Source organism: Oryzias melastigma, linkage group LG17 (assembly GCF_002922805.2).
Source record: "Oryzias melastigma strain HK-1 linkage group LG17, ASM292280v2, whole genome shotgun sequence".
Classification (NCBI taxonomy): domain Eukaryota; kingdom Metazoa; phylum Chordata; class Actinopteri; order Beloniformes; family Adrianichthyidae; genus Oryzias; species Oryzias melastigma.
Genome location: NC_050528.1, coordinates 30193935 through 30214526, shown reverse-complemented (window position 1 = coordinate 30214526; position 20592 = coordinate 30193935). Strand labels below are relative to the sequence as shown.

The 20592-nt window shown below is 39.3% G+C and overlaps 1 protein-coding gene across 1 annotated transcript in view; it reads right to left on the bottom strand.

Moving 5' to 3' along the window:
- Positions 1–9322: 9322 nt before the first annotated feature.
- Positions 9323–20592, bottom strand: part of nectin4b (nectin cell adhesion molecule 4b) — a 14037-nt gene continuing 2767 nt past the window's right edge. The window contains exons 2-5 of the mRNA XM_036216384.1: positions 16377–16577; positions 15036–15203; positions 10433–10717; positions 9323–10126 (exon numbers count right to left, since the gene is read on the bottom strand). Coding sequence (XP_036072277.1) covers positions 9981–10126; positions 10433–10717; positions 15036–15203; positions 16377–16577 — 800 coding nt within the window. The 3' untranslated portion in view covers positions 9323–9980. The remainder of the gene's footprint in view (positions 10127–10432; positions 10718–15035; positions 15204–16376; positions 16578–20592) is intronic.

The window sequence follows — 20592 nt, the reverse complement described above, 5'->3', positions numbered from 1 at the left end:
AGTGATTATTTCATGGATTTTAACCTCAAAGTAGTTGTGAATCTTCTTCTGTTAGGAATAAAGGTTTGATTACACACATGTAATAACAGAGCATTTTTCTGAAGCTATGAAGAGATGTTTTACCTGTTAGATCCAATTAACAAAAGTACTGTCTTTTAAAACATGAGAAAAGTTAAGAAGGTTCACGTGTTTCACACAACGGACCTTGAGTGTCTTTCTCTTGCAGACTCCACAGGGGTCGACCTGCTGGAACCAAAAGATCCTTTGAAGGTGACAGGTCGAAACTAACCAGAGTTTGGAATGCGAAATAGCCAGGGTTCTGCCCGGGTTACCAAGAGTTTAATGACTTAACATCTGAGTGGGAAATAGAGGTTGTAGACAACTTTATTGCCCCTCTGCTGGGAGAGAACTCTGTTATCTTGAGAAGAGGCACTCCAAATAAAAGTTGGGTGACCAAATGGTCAACACAGGTTATCACAGTTGTTTCCAAGGGTGGAACGGTACACCAGCTTGTCCAACTCTTTCCTCTGCTCATGTGATGATACTCCTCCTCCATCACAGAATGCCTAATAGTTCCTTCAGTTGGTCTCCTGCAATCCAAAGCATGTGGAGATGGCAGAAATAAGCCGGACTGCGACAGCCTGGCGATCTGACGAGGGTGTATCCTCCAGAGGAGGGGACTCGAGTCACATGACTTGGACTCGAGTCAGACTCGAGTCATGAATTTGACGACTTTAGACTCGACTTGGACTTTCCTACCTCTGACTCGTGACTTGACTCGGACTTTGATATACATAACTTGTGACTTGACTCGGACTTTAGCCCTCTGACTCGGAAAGACTTGCTATTTTTCCCCCCAAATCCACGGATTATAAAGTATATTATAAAGTATATCGAGAAAAAGCCGCGCCACGGTCTCTCTGTCTGTGTATGTGTACATCCGTATGTGTCGGCCCAACATCCAATCAAATTAGAGCCACGTTTGATTGATGTGACAGCCCAACCAATTAAATTGCAGAAAAACAAAGCCCCGCCTCCCCTTTAAAAGCGCGAGTTCCTGTTTGCCGGTGTTTTTTAGTTCTGGCATAAAAGTTTATAGATCGTCAACAACAAACGGTTTGCAGTTCGAAGAACATGTGGATTAAAGGATTACTCACAGAGATTCAACATCAACCAACTTCATCTGACTGTAGGAGCAGCAAAATCAAGTAAGTTCTGAGTGAAAGCTGGCGCTAGCTTAGCGGCTAACCGCTAGCTGCATTGAAATGAATGGGACTGTAAACTGTTAGCGGTACATTGTGACACCATGCAGCTCGGTATAATCACAGAGTGACAACAGATGATTTTGACATTTCCACCACTCAGATCTTTACCTGGATCTGGGCGGGACGCGAGTGATCATAGCGGGAGCAGCAGGGCTGCTGTGGACCCGGGCTTGGTTGTTTTCTAATAGAAATCCAGCAAACGTAATATAGAATTCACGGAGATGCTGCATGAGGGTTCTTTTTCCCCCTTTTTTTCGGTTTACCACTGTTGCTGCCTTAATGCTTTGTGGTGTGTTTCAGAGAAAAAAGCATCCTCTTTCTCTGGGGGTCACATTCCCTCTTGAATATTTGCTGTTCCTTCCTTTTTTCATTGACAAAATGTTTACATTTACTGCTTCATGAGTTTTTAGTTTGCATGTCTTTATTTTAGTGTTTCACCTGCTATCATGAGATGTGTACTTCTGATAAAAAAGATTTCTCCACCATGAATACAATTTATTTGATTCTAATGAATTTAATCATACTCATAATCTCTGTATTCAGAGTGTTTCCTGTTCAAGCACAGCGTGAACAAAGTAAGATTTTGTGCATAGCTTTGCAATATATATTTATACATAAAATTTCACGTGAATAGTCACTTTCTAAATATATGTACCAATATATACATGCATACACCACATTTAGTTTTACACTAGGCATTTTTGTTTTGAATTCTACTTTTCTGTTTTGAATACATAATTTAACTTAACTCCTGTTAACTTAATGTGAGATATTTTGACAGTAAGTTGACAGAAATTTTGTACTGAATACAAAAAAATTGTATCTCAAACAACAAAAAATCAATTTCACAACAAAAATGTTTAACATAAACCTAGATGTACTATTCATATATTTTGTTCTGTTTTGTTTTTTTAGTCAAACTAAACCAGGGATCGGCAACCTTTAACAGTAAAAGAGCCATTTGGGCTCTGATCAAACCTAGAACTGCATCTTACTTTAGCCTTTAAGAAATTTGGATTTGCATTCATGACCTTCTTTTTTTAATATATATGAATTCTATCTATTTTTTTGGCGTAAAAAATATAAAAAATACTAGCATTTCTCAAAATTTGATTTTTTTAAACATTTTTACCTTTTACTTTTAGTAGAGGCCAAATTAGCAAAAAAGCTAGCTTGCTGCCTAATTACTAGCTGAACTCCAAACTAGCATAAAATACCTCAGCAAATTAAATCGGCCAAAAATTTTAGCATGTTGCTAAAATAAAAGCTAAACTCTAAATTAGCCCCAAAACTCAGGGAGATAATAGATTGGCCAAAAATGTTTAAAAAATTAATTAGAGGCCAAATTAGGAAAAAAAAGCTAGCTCATTGCTCAATTACTAGCTGAACTCCTCAATGGCCTAAAATTACTCTATAACTAAATTAGTCAAAAAGATTAGCATGTTGCTAAAATAAAAGCTAAACTCTAACTTAGCCTAAAAACTCCAGTAGATAACAAATTAGCCATAAATGTTAGCATGTTGCTAAAATAATATCTTATCTCTAAATTTTTGAGAATTACTATTACCATGGAGGGATAGAAGAGCCACATGTGGCTCTGGAGTCGTAGGTTGCAGACCCCTGAACTAAACCACTCTGCATTTTACGTTCTTCCTCAGTTCTTCTTCCTGTATCCGCTCTGTTTATAAAGAAAATGCTGAAATGAAATAGAATCATTGGTTGGTAAATGTACTGGTTTATTAATTTAGACTGAAAGAGTCAGTACCTCATCACCCACAAGCTTAAGTGCACATCTCTGGTCTGTAGTGAGGGGATTCAAAGGGACCATACCATGAAAAAACAACTTTTTGAGCATTTAAGTGTATTTTAATGTTCATTCCTCACATAAAGAACTCCAAAGTGGTATTTTGATTCATCCATGCATTTCTGAGTACCATAAATCCTCTACAAACTGCGCTGTTAGCAGCAGCCCCTCCCATACCCACGAAAACGAGCCGCATGATCTGATGTCACAGAGTGAGACCGCCCCTTTTAGGAAGAGTATGCTCTGATAGCTCCGCCCCCAGTCTAACACCAACACCCAATTTCTCCTCTGAGCTAATGATGATCAGCAAAAAACTTTCATTTAAATGCAGAAAACCTATCTTCTGGTTGTGTCCTGTCTTGAATAAATTCCAGCTCAAACAGTATCCCAGTAGATGTGGGACTCCTTTAGGAACCCCCCCCCCCATTGGGCACAGTCGTTGAGTGTATTTCTGTTGTGAAGCAGTGTACTGATGGCCAGGCCTAGTGAGGGCAGATGGTATGTGCATCCATCTTTGAAAATAATTAATATTTATTTTTGAGGGAAAAACGAATACACACTGCTGGCTCTAGAATGAAATCATGAAATGGTCGGCAGTCACACGCAGCAGCAGGCGGAGCCTCAGGAATCGAGTTGTTTTACTTCCGGGTAGGACAGAAACTAAAGAAAATAACTGGTAGTCTTTCATGAATGTTTTTTTAGTGTTCCAAACGTAATATATGATCATATATATGGATATAGTTCACTCTGAAAGGCTTAAGAAAATCATGGTATGACCCCTTAAATATCCAGACTACCCTGGTTCACTGCTGTCTCCATCTTACCACATTTCAAATGTGGTTAACTGCGTTTTTGTTAAAGATAAATTATTTTGGATTTTGGAAATGCGAATTTAGCTAAAATTCTTGCAAAATACAGTTCATAAAAGCAAACATGATCTGTGTAATTAATATTACATTGTTTTATAAATGACTTGAAATGACTTGAAACATTAATAGTAGGACTTGTGACTCGACTTGAGACTTGTTGGTCATGACTTGTGACTCGACTTGGGACTTGAGTGCTTTTGACTTGGGACTTGACTCGGACTTGAGGACAAAGACTTGGGACTTGACTCGGACTTGCAAAATGATGACTTGGTCCCACCTCTGGTATCCTCCCTTCACCCAGAAGTGGTTGGGTTAGGCTCTGGCTGTCCCGAGACCGCAAAAGGGACAAAGTGGTTTAGAGAATGGATGGATGGATGGATATTTGGATGGTTCTTCGGTATTGTAAAGTTTGTTGGTCTACACCAGGGGTGTCAAACTCAAGTCCTTGAGGGCCGACGTCCTGCTGGTTTTCCAGAAACCCTGCCTTATCTGTTGCTGATTACCTGGATCAGGTGTGTTTAGCCAATAAGAAGCTTCTATGGCAGCTTGGTTGGAAATGTAGTTCAACACCTGTGGTCTACACTGTTCATACTAAGTTACATAGGAGTGACTCAGTGGATGTCATACTGTGTTTGTTCAACTTTGTAGATTTTTGGGTTGGGTAAATTTAACTGCTTGTCAACCCACAAGTTAAAGTGAAGGAGGCTTAAATTTACAGTGTGTGAAAATTTGGCTCTGAACACAAATTATTATATGGTTATTAATAAATTACATGCTATACATCAGATGGTTCAGACTCAAGGACCAGCATCCCGCAATTTCTAAAGAAACTTGCCTTATCTGCTGCTGATTACCTGAATCAGGTGTGTTTACCCAATAGGGCTTCAATGTAAAATGAAATCATGTAAGACACTGACCTTTGAGGCAGTTTAACTGTTACGGTTTATTACCTCCCAAATTTGTAGCACTCACTATTTGCTGTGTTTCTGAAGGGCCTGCACAAAAATCCACCTTCTTAAGTATTTGTGTTTACAGAGCCCTCAGTGAGATATGTATCAATTGATAGAGGGCAAACTATCACCAGCTTTACCAGGATCCAATGGTTTCATGCCCCAGTAATGTTTGCATCATGTATCAAAGTCTAGGCCCGGGGGCCGGATCCAGCCGGCCAGGTAATTATATCCGACCCGTCAAATCATTTTATATTATTTTATCAGCGGCCCGATGTTATCTTGTGATTATGGAGGTTGAAAGTTATAGTGATCTTTGGCTTTCTTTTTGGAACCAACACATGCTCACTACCCAAATCCTCACATATTGACATATAGTTAAGAAACCCTCTGTGTCAAAATATTATGTTTTAGGTGTACCCAACTCGTCCTTCTTTGACTTCCTGGTTGTTCCAATTAAATCAGGGTTCCCCAATCTCTGAGAATGGTGTTGGGACGTGGACCGTGCCGGTACTCTAACCCAGCACCGGACGCACATTGGTACCAGAACCGGACGTGGAACATTATTTATGAGGTTTAGAACATAAATCAATAACTAGCGTTTCGGGATCTCTCATTTCTATGGAGCTAAATCGGGGCCAATATTATTTGAAACCCAAATAAATGAAATTGAAAAGAATATTGGTGTTTGGTCAAAAGAACTATAAATGTCCAAAACTTTTTGCTATTCAAAAATAAACTTAGTTATTTTCAATGTTAAATGTTCTGTTTTTTAGGTTTCAAAACTCAAAATTTAAATTTAAAAACATATTTTTCAGCTTCAAATCTTTTTTTCACTTTCAACTCTTTTTTTTTCGTTTACGAATCTGAAAGTTTCAGTTACAAAACCTTTGGCCCTTTGTGGCATGTTGGGGCGGGGCTAACACGGGGACCAATCAAAATTAATGAGGGTGGTATCTTCAGTCCCGGTGCATTCACTGACTCAGAACTGTAATAATTACGATCAGAAAATGTCTGTTTAGTCTGTGCTATCATAGTCTGAAGTTTTCCCAAGACGGGTGTGAAAATCAGAGTTTTATTGCGTATAAACCGCGCCCCGATTTAGCTCCATACATTTCTTTCTATTAGACTTGAAGTAGTCAGAATGTGTCATCATGTGCTAACTTTACCGAAGACAGTATGACAGCTGACAACACATCAAAAATCCACAATTAGTTTTGATGCAGAGAGTTACTTAACCGTACGTGAATATGTGACGACTTTGGAATGAGAATGTGTTGGGGAGGGTGATGCTGGCAGAACAGACTTTTCCTGAAAGGGGTCGTCCACAATTTATGGTGTAAGCCCGCGAGAACCCACTTGTTTTTGTGGGTTGAAAGGGGCTGGTGGGGAGAGCACAGGTTTTTAGAGGATTACTCAGAAATGCATGAACAGATCAAAATACCGCTTTGGGGTAGTTTATAGTGAGAAATGATCAGTATAATACATTCAAAAGTTCAAAAAGTTGATTTTGTATGCTAGTGGTCTTTTAAAGAGGTCATACCATGAAAATTCTACTTTCTGAGGTTTTAAATGCATTTTACTGTTCATTCCTCACTATAAAGAACCCCAAAACGGTATTTTGATCCATTCATGCATTTAAGAGGAATCCTCTACAAACCTGCACTCTCTGCAGCAGCCCCTCCCATACCCATGAAAACGAGAACATATGATTGAATTTACTTTGAACTATATGCATTTGACGTCCTCTTAAAAGCTCCATTGAAGTTCCAACAGAATTCTCTTAAAAACAACGCCATAACACCACAACCATGAGACATGGAAACTCATTCAAATGCGGTCGGATGAATTCTGGCTCAATAAAACAACTTTCAACATGATCCACATTGATTCTACCAACAATCTACATGTCACAAACACTTATTAGCGTGCATACCTGTAGCTGTAGTGCTCCAGTAACCGTCATGCAGGATTCCTCCGCGGTACCAAATCTGCAGTAAAAAGTGAACCTGGCCTTCATACAGACGCTCAAAATCAATCCGAAAATGAAAAGTTTGAATAAGTGAAAAATCCTGACAAGCTTTTGCAAACTGCAGCACATCCATCTTTCTCTAATCCACGTAGCTGCTGGCCCATGACTGAAGAGATCTTTAGTCATGTGGTTTTGTTTACAAACTTTAGTCACGCTGAGGAGGCTCGGGAGGCAGGCTCAAGGATGACGTCGTGAAATGGGCGGGACCGACAAGGAGCGAAAGGCGGAGCCTCAGAGATTGAGTCGGGTATTAAAACAGTCCACAACAATGACTAGTGTAGTTCACTTTCGGCTTATCCCTTTCAGGGTCGCCACAGCGTAACAGCACCCACTGTTTCACATCAGTGATTTGGCAGAGTTTTTACGCCGGATGCCCTTCCTGACACAACCCTGTATTTGAGGGGCACAGGGACCCAGTTAGGCAGCAGCATCAAGGGTCTTGTCTAAGGACCCAATCTGGGTGGGGATCAGTGGACAACCCTGGGAATCGAACCCAAGTGCCAGCCCTTCACCTAGCCCACTGGGCCACCCAGCCGCTAGCAGTCCACTACATTCATTCATTCATTCATCTTCTTGGCCACTTCTTCCCTTTCGGGGTCGCGGGGGTGCCGAAACCTATCCCGACTACTGAAGGGCGAAGGCGGGGTACACCCTGGACAGGTCGCCAGTCCGTCGCAGGGCCCCAATCACACACACATTCACTCTCATTCACACCTAGGGGCAATTTAGAGTCACCAATTAACCTATGAAGCATGTTTTTGGACGGTGGGAGGAAGCCAGAGTCCCCGGTGAAAACCCACGCATGCACGGGGAGAACATGCAAACTCCACACAGAAAGGTCCCAGCCGGGAGTCGAACCGGGGCCTTCTCGCTGTGAGGCGAGAGCGCTAACCACTGCGCCACCGTGCAGCCCACAACAATGACTAATATATAAATATTTTTTTTTCAGGTAATATATGGTCATATATATGGATATAGTTTACTCTTGAAGGCTGAAGAAAATCACGGTACGGCCCCTTTAAAGCACAGTGTGGACCTCCATTCTTCCAGAGGGGAGAGTGTTGCAACATGTCTGCAGTTCAGCTTTGTTCTCTTCTCCACTGGATATACTTTACCTTGTACTGTTCTTTGTGCTGTTTTGGGTTCAGATCCAGGTTAACTCTAATATATTCTTCAGAAAAAGGCAAACATTGCAATTCAGAAGCATGCTCGCCTATTCTACTATCAAAACCACAGAAAAAACAAAATAAGAACGCTTGAAATAAAATACTGATGTTTTTGAACAAAATACAGCAATGAATGGTCATTTTAAGAGTTCACTTTGACCACGCTTTCATTAAATTACTATTTATGCTTTTAATTTGTTTTTGTACTGATATTGGTTGATGGTGATAATCTTATTTTTAAGTAAAATTATGAACATTAAAGTAAGAAAATCAATTAAATTTACAGATAGAAGTTGTAAAAATCATCAAAAGTTGAAACTGGGATCGTTCTTCTGAAAACTTTCTTTATATTTATGCTTTATTTTGATCACCAGGTGATGCCAGAGAGCACTTCATTGTAAAGTCTGGTTTCAGTGTTTTATAATCACCACAATAATATGATCTTTGGAAGAAATCAAATGAAGTTGATTGTCAGATCTGATTTGTTTAGATGTATTTCATAGATATTAATGAATAACCCTGGTTTATAAGATTTTAGTTCAAAATTACATTTCTATTAGATTTTCCTGATTTAAAAAAATCACACCTTTTAAGTTATTGTTGTGTTTTTTAAACGTCTGGTTTTAGCTTGTTGAACTTTATCTCATCCAGAGTTTATTGGCCTAAACTAAGATAAATGCTGATGTTTTGTGTGTGACAAACATCTGTCCCCATTTTATGTTTTTAACTCATTCTGAGTCTTCTTTCATTCATTTATTCGTTAATTTACTTTTTTCTTTCAGATGTAAAATTAGAGACAAACAGGAAGACAGAAAGAAATCTGATGTCTGAGGATAAATATGAATGTCTTAATTAGATTTCTCAAACCTGATAGTTGAAATGAGTAAATGAATAAACCAAACCGTGATATTTATGTGATGACTTTACTTGTCATATTTGAAACCTCATTCATAACTCAAGACATCAGACTTGACATGTAAAAGAACAAAATTATGAATCATTTTTCTTTTATTAAAGCATTTTAGATTCAGTTTAATACAAACTACAATTAGTTAACTCATTAGAAACATCATTTCCCCATAAAACATGTTTTGAAGAATTTAGCAGTACATAATATATATATAGCTGTATTAATAAATATAATCAATCTAGACTATTTATTTTTCTAGTGAGTTGAACCCAACAGTATTCTCTTAGTTAGACAAGTAAATGATGTCATACACCATTGATTAGGAATTCAACAAACTTTATTAAACAGAAATGTTTGATTACAAATTCCAACTAAAATAAATGCAGAAACAATAACTGCTAAAGATAAACGCATGCACAGTTAAAAGTAAGTTCAGTCTTATGTTCAGAAATAGTTTTTGTCTTCTCAAAAGCAGTGAGCATATTCAAGCTGTTTTAACACAAACTCAAATTCTCAATTCCTCTCTGAAGTTTGTGATGAACAGAAAGGAGTTAAGTTGTATTTTTGAGTCAAAACAGCAAAAGCAGAATAATAAGACATTATTATTATAGTGATTGTCTGTGTACTTATAATGGAAATAATGTAAAAAACAAAAGAAATGAAACAGAATAAATGTGAGCCACAAACAAAGTGGATGTTAAAGATACAAAAAACACAACAAAAAAAAACTCCTATATCAAAAGTTTAATTAGCTTTGTCATTTATTGTTCTTGTTTATCTTAAAATGATGTTTTGGGACCAAAAAAAAGCAATGAATCCAAGCAAGGTTCTAACCGCTGAGCTTCAATTGTAAAGTCGCCTGCTCACGCCACTGCTCCATCTACTGGCAATAATTCTTATTCAAGGTTTAACCAAAAGAGAAACGAAAATAAATGTAAAATAACTAGACTAGAACAAGAAAAATCCTGATCATATGGAGACATGTTACATGTTGTAACTCAGCTCAAAGTCAGACTTACTTTTGTTCTTCCAAACATAAAAGAAGACAGAAGCAGAAAGAACAGCAGCTGAGAGGACGACAACAGTAATCCTGATGAGAATGTGATGATGACTGACGACTTCTGGAGAAGCTGGGAAGACAAACAAACAACAGTTTAGAACAACAGACCAATAACATAAATGTCTAGATCCACACGGATACAGATATGACACATGAAATTGATGACATTTTCATTAAAACATTTGGAACAAACTCAATTTATAAATGTACTGTTCCAGCTGTTTTTACTTAATTCACATACATTGAAACAAATCCTTTAAATAAGAAGTTTATTACTAAATCAAAAATGTATTCCTACAGAGACTTCTTTTGTTGTCAAAATTTAGCAGTAATCCAATCATTATTGGCAAATCATTATATTATATTCTAGACTTACCATCGTTCAGAAGGCAAATGAGTCTAATCTTCTCTGTGCTGTTCGCCCAGCTAACGTGGTTGCTATGGTTACAGATGACTGAATCATCAGACAGGTAGACCTGGAGAAGATTCTCTTGTTTTGTGACGTTTGTCTGCTGTCCATCATCTTGTTTGCAGGATTCACTTCCACATGTGAAGGAGCTGCTGATGTGGGAGTGATCTGTGCTGCAGGTCACAGTCAGGTTACAGAAGTTTGAGCTGTTAAAGACTGAATCCACGTTCAGAAGAACTGGAGACACTGGATCTGAGGAGGAAATGACACACCAACAAAGTCAAACAAACACAGATAATCTGCTCTTTAGATGGGAGAAAAGAACAAAGAGACAAGTGAGAGCAGCCCCTTCCAGGAAGTCTCTGTATAAGAGGTATTTACACTAGAGCTGGGTATCGGTTATAATTTCCAGAAATGATTTGATTTGATTCACAAGAGCCTGAATCAATTCGATTCCGATACTTCAATTCAATTCAATTTTAAGTTTACAAATGTATACACATTTGTTTAGAAATACAATGAAAATCTATAATTTAATTAGAATATTTTTATATTAATCTGATCCGGTCCACATACTGTAAATGTATCAGTGAAATAATGAGATTGTTAATATCATCCAGAGTTACATGGATTCTCTAAAGGAGAAGTTCTAACTAAAATGTTCAGATCATTAACATTGGAAACATTGTTCTGCTTCTCCTGGAGGACGTTTCAGTTTGACCACTAGGTGGCGATTGCGCTATAGAAATACACTTTATTCAAAAAGAGGACAAAAAAACAAAGTTTTAGACAATTAATAGTTACTTTAAAAATGATTTCCTGAAAGAGTTTGGAAAATTAATGCCTGTAAGTAAATAAAGATATTCATTTAGTCAGTAATGTATTTTTTTGGTCAACCGAGCGTTAGCATTAGCCGTCCTATGGGAAATTCTATTGAACGTTACCCCCAAGCTAGCGGACTTTAGCTTTGTGTGCTAAATCAGTTTATATCTTTTGTGAATCGATTATTGATCTATTAAGCTTAAATCGATTCAAATCGATTAGTCGTTTTTTTCAACCCAGCCCTAATTTACACCGGAAGTCTGCGCTGCCAGTACCACCCCCAGGCTAAAAACAAACACTGTCCGCTGAGCTAGCTGTGATTTTCATCTCATACTCCCCAATAGTGGCCTGTCTCTAATTGTCACCAGTCTCCAAAAACAGCTTGTCTACTTTAAACGTTTGTCTCTAATAGTGACTTGGCTTCTGTAAAGGGCTTGTACCATGCAATATCAATTTTATTTAGCTTTTAAGCGTATTATAATGTTCATTCCTCACTATAAACAACCCCAAAGTGGTATTTTGATCCATTCACCCATTTCTGAGAAAGAACCTGCTTTCTTAGCACCAGCCCCTTCCAATCCACAAAAATGAGCCATTTCTCTCGAGCTGATGTCACAACGTGAGAACAACCCCCTCCAGGAGGAGCCTGGGCATCCAGCATCGCCCCCAGGCTAACACAAGCACGCATACTTTCTCCAAGGAGCTAGCAGTGATCAGCAAAACAATTTTATGTTAAATACACAATCCCAATCCTGCTACCTTCAGAGAAAAAATACTTTTACGACAAAATAACAAAGATGATACTTATTAGCCTTTGATTTTTTTTAAGTGTTAAAATCAACATTTTATAGCTGAATGTTAAAGAAAACAGGATCCTTCAGAGCAGAAGGTTGTCAGTTACTCATCTGTTTTCTTGCTGCCTCACCTACATGAATGAGAGAAAGCACGCTGACTGAAAATGCGACAAACAAGTGATAGAGTCTGTGAAATCAACTTTTCTTTCAATCTGGATTCACAATAAACTTTCCTGGTTTACTTTCACTGATTTAACATTACCACACTCTAAATAGAAAGCAGAAAACTGACTTGATTCTAAAAAAACTTCATAGTGAAAGCAGTTTAAGTGCACTGAAGAATGTACAAGATTTCCCACAAGAACCGTCCTGACGAAAGTTTAAATCAGAAAAAATGCAAAGAAATGTGAACACGGAGATTTGGTTCAACCTGTTATGACCTGTTTTGACACTCGAGTGGATCAAACTGAATGAAAGTATTTTGCATTTACAGCAGCCGCCTGCAGCTTGAAGAAAAGCTCTGAGATCATGTTAATAAAACACCTTTACCTCCTAATTAAACTATGATAACCAGTGAGATGGTTCCCGAGCTTTTTCATCAGTGATCCCGTTTCAGGGTTTTTATTTCTGAATGAAGTTTTTTCGCTCTCGTTTCCTCCTGCTCTTTGGTCAAACAGTCTGTTGTCTGCGTTCAGTCTGTACCTGAACAGCAGTTCAGGTTTAACTGAGACACCCTGTTCTCATGAAATACATTGATAATCACTGTGGGGTTGAAGGTCAGGCTGAAGGGTGGGAAAAACACAAACTACTGAGGATCTGTCGCTCCTGTGATTGATCCTGATGGTCTTTGGACTTGAACCACCAGACATACGTCACTATTTCACTCTCAAGGTCCCATCATGGTTTTGTGCTAAAGCACCTGAACACTTTCAGACAGACAGGTTTTTCTCTTCACATCAGTGAGACTCATTTAAGGATTAAGTTTGACTAGAATTAAAAAAAGTGTTAACAGTAAAAGTAAAAATTATTTTTGGAAATGGATGAATGACCTGAAGTTGACTACAATAGTCTAATAACATCCATCCATCCATCCATCTTCTTGTCCGCTTCTTCCCTTTCGGGGTCGCGGGGGTGCCGGAGCCTATCCCGGCTACTGATGGGCGAAGGCGGGGTACACCCTGGACAGGTCGCCAGTCTTTCTCAGGGCCTCAATCACACACACATTCACACCTAGGGGCAATTTAGAGTCTCCAATCATCCTATGAAGCATGTTTTTGGACGGTGGGAGGAAGCCGGAGTCCCCGGTGAAAACCCACACATGCACGGGGAGAACATGCAAACTCCACACAGAAAGGTCCCAGCCGGGAGTCGAACCGGGGCCTTCTCGCTGTGAGGCAAGAGCGCTAACCACTGCGCCACCGTGCAGCCCTAGTCTAATAACAGTTAATTCTAATTTTAATTTTATGTTTTGCATTTTTAAAGATAGAATCATCTGTTTTTTAATATAAAAACTTAACCTGAACCTTAGAACCTTTTGGTTCACTTAATTTGACCCAGAGTTCTTTTCTCCCGATAATCCAGAACAAATTATCAGTCTGAAAACACTCAAGTAGACCCCGGTCTGGGACCAGGGATCACTATTGAGGTGGTCTCGGTTAGTTTCCAACCGGACTGTTCTTCGGTTTGCTCTGAGATTCCTCAGTCTGCATACAATCCGCTCTCGAAGAGGAACAACTGAACCAAAACGACCACTGTAGACAGTGGTTACAGGGTAGAAATAACGCAACAAATGAACCGTGGACAATGTAAAGCAATGATTGTCGCGTCATCAAACAGAAAATAAGGGTCCAATTCTTTATATACTAAAATGTTTATTTTTAACACAGCTGAAAACTAGGGCCGGGAATCGATTAAAAAAATTAACCAATTAATCGCAACTCTGGAAAAAATTAATTGCGATTAATTGACATTATTTTTTTACAGTTTTTTAGTTACAGTATTTGGCAGCCACTTATTATCTGAAAATAATCATAGTATAAAATCACGCACAAAATCGTACATTCAGAACATTTATTTTAGCTCTTTAGGACCCAGGGTCTAAACTCAGTTTTTGACTACTTTTAAAATGACCTCTGTTTTTTCAATTTGAACGACTACCTGCTTGTTTATTTAGTCATTTTTCTATGCTATATTCAAACACTAGACATAAAATCATGCAAAAACAGGAAATTCCATTTGAAAAAATTGTATTCATTTTTCTTTGGAAATCCAAAAAAGGTTTAACAAACTGTTTTACAACACAGAAAGGAAATGCAAAAAAAAAAAAAAGTTTTAGTTTAATGAACTGGAGAAGTCACGTTACTGAAAAACCATCTGCGAATACGTGAAATCGCGAATGAAGAAATGCAAATAATGAGGAGAACACTATATTGATTTCAAAGATTTGTTTTTTATAAAGTGGGCTGCATGGTGGAAGAGTGGTTAGCACTCTCCCCTCACAGTAAGAAAGTCTCCATGTCCTCCCCATGCACACGTGGGAACTCCGGCTTCCTCCCACCGTCCAAAAACATTCTTCAGTGGTTAATTGGCCTATGAAGCAGTTCAGAGTCTAAATTGTCATTAGGTGTGAATGTGAATGCATATGGGTGTGTGATTGAGGCCCTGGTGATCTGTCCAGGGTGAACCCTCCCTTGGCCCACAAGTAGCCGGATCCGAAAGACATGAAAACAGGTTTAGAAGACGAATGAATGAATAATGTTTGAAAATAATTGACATTTGTTATGTGTTTTTTAAATCCTAAAATGTTTTTGTTGTGCTTTTTAGTCTGATTATTTTTTTTTAAAAAGTGGTTTCTGTTTAATTGTTTTAAACCACATTAGCAAAACTGCTGATCTTCCTGCATTGGCAGCTCTTCCTGTGAGGATTGCAGAGCCGTGAGACCAGAAGCTACTTACTCCAGACTGTGAGCGCGATGCGCCGCTCAAAGTTTCCATTGGGAAAGGTGGAGATGAGGCAGATGTAGCTGCCCTCATCCGAGTCCTCGGTGATGGGGATCAACAGAGCCGAGTCGGCGGTGGGGTTGCTGCTCTCAAACTTCACCCGGCCGGAGTAACGCCCAAATTCTGACAAAACAAAACAGCTTTAGGCTCATTACCTGCAGTTTCTAAAGCCCAAACAGGCATTATCAAGACAGATTATTCCCCTTTGGTGAAAAGCTCAAAGTGAGAAAATAAAATAAATGACTTTGTGAAAATAAACCGGAGTACAGAGACGTCACACACACACCCTCCAGGAGCAAAACAACCTCCTTTCCTGCTGAGATCTCACTACCATACCCTGATGTTTAAACCATTAAATAACAGAGGAAACCAGCTTTCAAACCAATAATTTAATCATCTCCTTTCATGTACACACTGTTATTTAGTGATGTTATTAATTTACAATGAATTTCATTGAAGATTTCTATAACTTTTGACTAACAAATTCACTAAAATCTGCTACTATTTATTAATTTTTTGACTTTGGGCCTTTTAGGACCCATTTTAACCATTGGCGCTTTTAAACCCAGTAGACCTTTGATTCAGTAGTTTTAAGTTGTGTCCTGGTGCTGTGTGGATGTGTTGATTTTACTTGCTGTTTGTTTGCTCCAGTTTATTTTTTGTGTGTTACGTTTTATTGAGGGAAAAATTGTGTTTTCATTTTATCTTATCACAACCCTGCTTCAATTAAAAAGCTACTGTTTGGTCTAGTGCCTGGTGTTTTCATACATTTTATTCTCAAAGCAGCTACTGGCTCCTCCAGTTAATTCTGGAAATCTGCCTTTTAGTGTGTGCAGGCAGAGAACTCTGCTCCGTCGTTCGTGGTTCGGTGAACCTTTTTCCTGAACTGTGTTTGAATGTCTGATGAGAAACATAATTTCAGCCTGGGGCAATGTTAAAAACAAAACAAGAAACAAAAGAAGGTTTACTTACAAATTACAAATTATTAACAAATGAAGATACTGTACATTTTTAATATTTTTTTTATTTTTCAGATTTAAAAAAAAAACAAAAAGACATTGATGTTTCCTTCAGTAATTTGAATAAATAAAGCTAAAATTTGTCCACATTGGTGATGCAATGTTTATATTTGCTTGACTGACCAAGGATGATTGATATTCAATCAAAACTGATGGTATTTTTACACTTGAATATAGGAAACAAACATGCCTGTCCACGCAGTAGAAAAACTGAGCACAAGGAGGGTTCTCTCTACTTAATTTGCCTCAAATATTCTGCAAAAGTGTTTACATTTACCTGTGTTGCCATCAGTGAAGTGGGCTGTAATGACCTGCTCCCTGTTGCCATCTGGGAGCTCCTTCTGCCAGGTAACCTGCACCACTATCTCCCCCTCTGCCTCTTTATAACGGCATGGAAGCCGGGTCTGAGATTCTGTCAAGTAGCGCAAGAAGGTGACGGATTCAAGAGGCTCCACAAAGTCCCCCTGAACGCATGACGCTGCGGAGAAAAGGGAATAAGGATCTGAGTCATGATGTACAGTTCTGATGGTCAGAAGTGTCATCATTTAGAAGTGCTCACATTTGTTTTTTTGCATTTAATTTGCATATGAAGCAACAATTTAAATATGATGAATATGAAACTTCTCTAAATTACTCTGGTCGTCCTCGACAGAAACAAGTTTGTTTTTTGGCTGACAAACACAAGTGTTTCCAGTTTGCTTAGGCCATGTCCACACGTAGCCGGGTATTTCTACAAACGCATATCTGCTGACCTCCGTTTTAGAAAAAGTGTTGCGTCCACACGTGATCGTTTTAAAAACAATTCCATCCACACGTCCCCGCATACTTGCGCTCTTAGACGCGGTTATGAGCTTGTCAGAACAGTAGTTGACAGTGGAAAATTGGAATTTCAATAATAAATCCTCCAAATGGAGACACCACAATTTCGAAAAAACTCGCATTTTTCGAAAAAAAAGTTTATGCGCTTACAGTAGGTGGTATTTGGGGCGTATCGAAACAGACATTTTTAGCAAAACTGTTTTGGAAACACTTTTTTCGAAATAGATGCGCCTCTTTGTGTGTCTGTCCTGAGCTCAACACGCGGGCGGCAGGAGAGATCCAACAGCTTCACGGCTTCATCTGCAGCTGCACTTCTGCAGTTTGGAGCCTGAAGATGCTGAAGTCTCGTTTGAGGAAAAGCGCGAGAGCAGGGACAGAAACTTAAATGCATCGCGTCGTGTTTTTAAACAGAAAAAGGTCCAGCAGCTTACTTGCTGGAATGGTTGTTTTTTAAAAAACCACTGAACAGGTTCTCACGCGCACCTGAGACTGTCAATAGACTCTGCACGGCACGCGCTCTCCAGACAGAGCTGTGATGTCACCGCAATGCTCCTTTTTTAGTTAATCAAATAAAAAAATACTTGTTCTCATTCATCGTCGTGTTTTTAATGACTTATCGCGTGATTTGGTTTGTGTTTTATCTCAAAATGATGATTTAATGGAAACAGTGTCATTTCCAATCATTGTTTTTTTTCAAAATTCCTAGAATTTAGATAAAGTTTTGCGCAAATGTGTAATTGAAACGCAGCTAGTACTGACGTGTATGCATTATTTGTCGCAAAAAGTGACGTTTAAAAACGCAAATCCCCGGTTAGTCATGTCCACATAGACCCCCGAGTGCTCCAATTACCACGGGCACCACTGTCACTTTCACCTTCCAAGCTTCCTCCAGTTCCTCTCTGAGTCCCTGGTGTTTCTCCAGTTTCTCATGTTCCTTCTTCTTGATGTTACCATGGCTTGGTACTGTCACATCCACTACAACGGCTTTCCTCTGTTCTTTATCCACTACAATGTCTGGTTGGTTCCATTACCATCCTGTCCATCTGTATCTGGAAGTCCATCAGGATCTTTGCTCTCTCATCCTCTCTGAGCTAAGTACCCTCTCCGTCTCCCCTTTTTAACTATCCGAGGAGACCTTTCCGAACCCATTTTAGATCATTTTATTGCATGCTTTGGGTTTTAATTGACTTTTGTCTTGTTTTTATTTGGTTTTATGTGTTTTAGACTGTTTGGACTGTGTGCTCCTTGGACCAGGATGTCAGCGTGGACCATTTGTGCCTGGACGCTTTTTATTGACTCTTCTCCTTTCTTTTTTTAATCTTTTAATATATTTATTTTTTTTAAAACCCTGTGGACAAAATAAACTTTCATTTCCCCTGACTTGGTCGAACCTGGTTGTCCTGACTCCTGCACGGCATCCGATCTCTCATAAAGAGTGGAAACTTGCCTACCACTCGTGACACATTCACTGAACACACTGTCAGTTGGGGCCTTGAGCTTGACATATTCATTCATCTGGGATGTTTCATCCTGGACAGTGGCTTCCACGCTCACTAGTCCTTGGCCTCCTTCCTTTCGGCTAGCATACAGTCTTAGGGTGCTGGATTTGGGATGGAACCTTCATGTATGGTTTTGAGCTTTTGAGTCTTAACATCTGTGGTCTGTATCTCTTTCTTTGGCCATATTATTCCTGCAGGGTATCTGATGACTGATAGAGCATAACTGTTTATTGCCCGGGTCTTGTTCTTGCCATTGAGCTGGTTTCTCAGGACTTGCCTCGTTGAGAGTATTTGGCTAGTGCAGCTCTCCTTGCTGCTTGTTCCAGGTTGCCATTTGCCTGTGGGATTCCAAGGTATTTGTTACTGTCCTCAATGTCTGCTATTGTTCCTTCTGGGAGTGTGCCTCCTTCTGTGTGGACGACCTTGCCTCTCTTTGTCACCATCTGACTGCATTTCTCAACCCGCTTGACATCCCAATGTCAGTGCTGTAGATCCTTGTAGTGTGGATCAGGGAGTCAATGTCCCGCTCGCTCTTAGTGTATAGCTTGATGTCATCCATGTACAGGAGGTGACTGAAGGTGATGGCCTATATTTGGCTAAATCAAAATTTTGAGCTCTAAAGTGTATCATAATGGAAATTCCTCTCAAACGGCCATAGAACAGTGTTTTGATCCATTCCTGCATTTCTGTGCAAGTTTAGCAGTAAAATACTGTACAAAGACTTATTTGTACTACTAATACTGTGGTATTTTACTATAACACCCAAAGGAATTTTACCCCAAAATGAACCCATTAGTCATCACCGTTCTGTCTGTGATGGGAGAAACAGTCTCTAACCGACACTTTTCTCTAATAAATGCCAAAGATGGATGTATGGACATCCATCTTTTCGTGGGAAAAACAGAGGTTGTGTCCGAACCCCCCCCCCACCTAATCACTATATAGTGCATTCCCCGTTTTCTAGTGCTGTCTGAATCTACAGTACATATTCCAAAATCGAGTGCACTCAAAATTTCCCAGAAGTCTTTGCGAAAAACTAGCATGCATCGATGCTCACTAGGTTAGCAAATATAGACCACAATGCATTGCAGTCGAACAATTTAGAACAAAAAAATGTGTTTAAATGTAATATTTGAATAAACCATTTACATTTTCTCCATCAGAACACGGTGGAGTCATAAAAAAACTTAGTGAAATGTTTAGATTTTTTTTAATTTTCACATCGTGAAATCGGTGATGTCATATCCAGTGTTTAGAAAAACGAAAAAAGTAGTGAACATCGTGTCTGAATTACCTTTGAAATCCAGGCTCTAGATCAGGCATGTCAAACATACGGCCCGCGGGCCGGACCCGGCCCGTTGGATGATTTAATCCGGCCCGTCATAAATTTCTGAGTATGTCAAAAAAAAGAAGCAAGTCACTAGCTCATTTCTATCAAAAGTTATGATTTTTAAAAATAAATACAAACCAAATGCTCCCTCCGGCCGCTAGAGGGCAGTAAATTTGTTAAAGAGCTCACGTCCAGCATGCGGCACTGACACGAGTTAGTACCAGGAAATAAACATTCGCAACGTGATGTGTCCAACTAGAAATAAACCGGCAAGCTTGCTTCACCATTCACCACTACTACTAAACAAGTTATCGGTCAACTCACCCTTCCCAAAATGGCACTGTCAAAAAAAAAGAAAAGTGGACACGGAGTGCAGGGACTTTGGGAGACGCAGCTATCCAGCGGTGACACCACGCACTTCTCATGTCTAACAGCTGTGCGTCCGAAGGCACCGGATCGTCCTGATTTGGATAAATATAAAGACAACATAACAGATTTGCTGCGAGAGTTTGAGCGGAGGTTTCAGGTTTTCAGTGAACTTGAGAACAAATTCGGCTTTTTTCGCTCGCCATTTACAGTGAACAGTGTTGGGACTAACGCCGTTTAAGTATAACGGCGTTACCAGTGTTGGGACTAACGCCGTTTAGGTATAACGGCGTTACTAACGGCGTTATAAATCAAGTAATTTAGTAATCTAACTAATTACTTTCATCCTCGCTGTAACGCCAGTTATAGTTACTTCGTGTAAATCGCGGCGAGTTACTTCAAAGTTTGATGATCTTGCTGGAGCTGGGCGCTTCGCACCCGAAAGTTGCTTGTGTTGCGCGCCCCAAGTTGCATCAAGA